The sequence below is a fragment of the Acanthamoeba castellanii genome (assembly GCF_000313135.1).
Source record: "Acanthamoeba castellanii str. Neff unplaced genomic scaffold scf7180000084730, whole genome shotgun sequence".
NCBI lineage: Eukaryota > Discosea > Longamoebia > Acanthamoebidae > Acanthamoeba > Acanthamoeba castellanii.
The window spans coordinates 314,162-315,644 of record NW_004457598.1 but is presented as its reverse complement, the minus strand read 5'-3'; the positions used below and the strand labels follow the sequence as shown (position 1 = coordinate 315,644).

General features: G+C 51.8%; 4 protein-coding genes across 4 annotated transcripts in view; 1 reads left to right on the top strand and 3 right to left on the bottom strand.

Moving 5' to 3' along the window:
- ACA1_386070 (thioester reductase domain containing protein) overlaps window positions 1-12 on the bottom strand; it is a gene marked incomplete at both ends in the record, with an annotated part of 534 nt that extends 522 nt beyond the window's left edge. Inside the window, one exon of the mRNA XM_004347151.1 lies at window positions 8-12. Coding sequence (XP_004347201.1) covers window positions 8-12 — 5 coding nt within the window. The remainder of the gene's footprint in view (window positions 1-7) is intronic.
- A 52-nt stretch (window positions 13-64) lies between these two features.
- ACA1_386060 (uncharacterized protein) lies at window positions 65-457 on the top strand (the record flags this gene model as incomplete). The annotated part of the gene is made up of 1 exon (XM_004347150.1): window positions 65-457. A coding segment is annotated over one exon (393 nt), but the record flags the coding sequence as incomplete, so codon positions are not given.
- Window positions 458-558: 101 nt separating this feature from the next.
- On the bottom strand, window positions 559-933 carry ACA1_386050 (uncharacterized protein; the record flags this gene model as incomplete). Its single annotated transcript, XM_004347149.1, has 1 exon — window positions 559-933. One exon carries the CDS (start codon window positions 931-933, stop codon window positions 559-561), a length of 375 nt encoding a protein of 124 aa, XP_004347199.1.
- Window positions 934-1,154: 221 nt separating this feature from the next.
- Window positions 1,155-1,483, bottom strand: part of ACA1_385940 (acetyltransferase, GNAT superfamily protein) — a gene marked incomplete at both ends in the record, with an annotated part of 1,715 nt that continues 1,386 nt past the window's right edge. The window contains one exon of the mRNA XM_004347148.1: window positions 1,155-1,173. Coding sequence (XP_004347198.1) covers window positions 1,155-1,173 — 19 coding nt within the window. The remainder of the gene's footprint in view (window positions 1,174-1,483) is intronic.

Sequence of the window (1,483 nt, the reverse complement as noted above, 5' to 3'; positions counted from 1 at the left end):
CCCTTACATCATCATTCCAATGTGATCACCATCCAAGCACACCCAATCACAGGCTGGGCCAGATGATGTATTACAAGGACAAGCTATCTTCAATGCCTACATCAAGAAGGAGTCACATCATCATTGGGTGCTGGTGACACCACACAATACTGGCGCAATCCTCAAGGCCATCAAAGATGGATTTTGTTCAGATCTGTGCAGTCATGGTGTCAAGAGCATCACCCAGGTCATGTGCATGTTGCTGACCTGGGAGGCCCTCATGTTGCCTCTCAGAAGCATCATTGCACTCAGCAAGGATCAGACCAAGATCCTACTCACCTTCAATCTGGAAAAGCACCAATGCAAGTGGGTCATCTCCAGTGACACTGCAGTGCAGTGCCTGCGCAAGCAGCTGTGTGATGCTCTCAGCAAGATCTCAGCTGCTGTCACACTCCCTGTCATCATCCCAAACACTTAATAAAGCCTCTTGGGCATGAACACCAGCACACTCACATTGTCCATCATTCCCTTGGCCATGGCACATCACACAAGTTCCTTGGCCGCCGCACCAACATTGGATCAGACAATCTGCACTGCCTTGCAATGGTCAATCATGTCCCACAGCCTGTCACTTGCAATAATGACGCTTGCATTGTCTGGCATGGCCCCCATGTCCATGGATCTGATGAATGGGATTGGTGACATGGTGTAACTGGCTGTGTGGTGTTGGTGGTTGGTGGTGGTGAATGGCTTGTAGCTCTGGGTGTTGCTGAGTGTGTGGGTCATGGTGATGTGCACCCCATTGAGGTGCACATAGGTCTGGTTGATGGTGTGCAGTATGAATGATGTGCTGGTTTGCTTGATATGCTGATCCTTGTGCTTGCTGGTGTGTGGCTTGTGGTTGAGTGTGGTGAGCTGATGGTGGGCAGTGTGGCCTTGGAATTGCCCACCCATGCCCACCAGAGCATTGTGCTGCCTCCTTGCCACAAACACATGGTGGCCCTGCTGCCTGACCCATGATGGTGACTGTGTGAATTGGTGTTGAGCTGTTGTTGTGCCTGCCAGAAGGCAAGCATGAACTTACTGTTGATCTTGTGTGTCTGATTGGCATCATTGAGGTCAGCGTTGTCACCCAGGTTGTACACAATGCACTTGGGCAGGACCTTGCACAGCACTCACAAGGTGGCATTGCCTCTGTGTCCATCCAACACCCCCAAAGCAAAGATCTGGTGGCGCCCATCAGCCATGTGCCACGTGCACACAAATGTCACGTCCTCCATGTGTGGCCACTGACCCTGTTGCTGTTCAATGCCAATCTCAGCACAAATGTCACTGGTGGTGGTGGTGTGTGGGGCATTGAATGGCACATGAACATTGAAAGGTGGGGTGATTTTGGGTGTTGGGAAATTGTGGTAGATGGTGTAGGCGGCCCATGTGTGGTGCTGGATGCGCACCCACTGGTGTGTGTATCCTCCCCATGGCTTGTGCACCTTCTTGGCAGTGC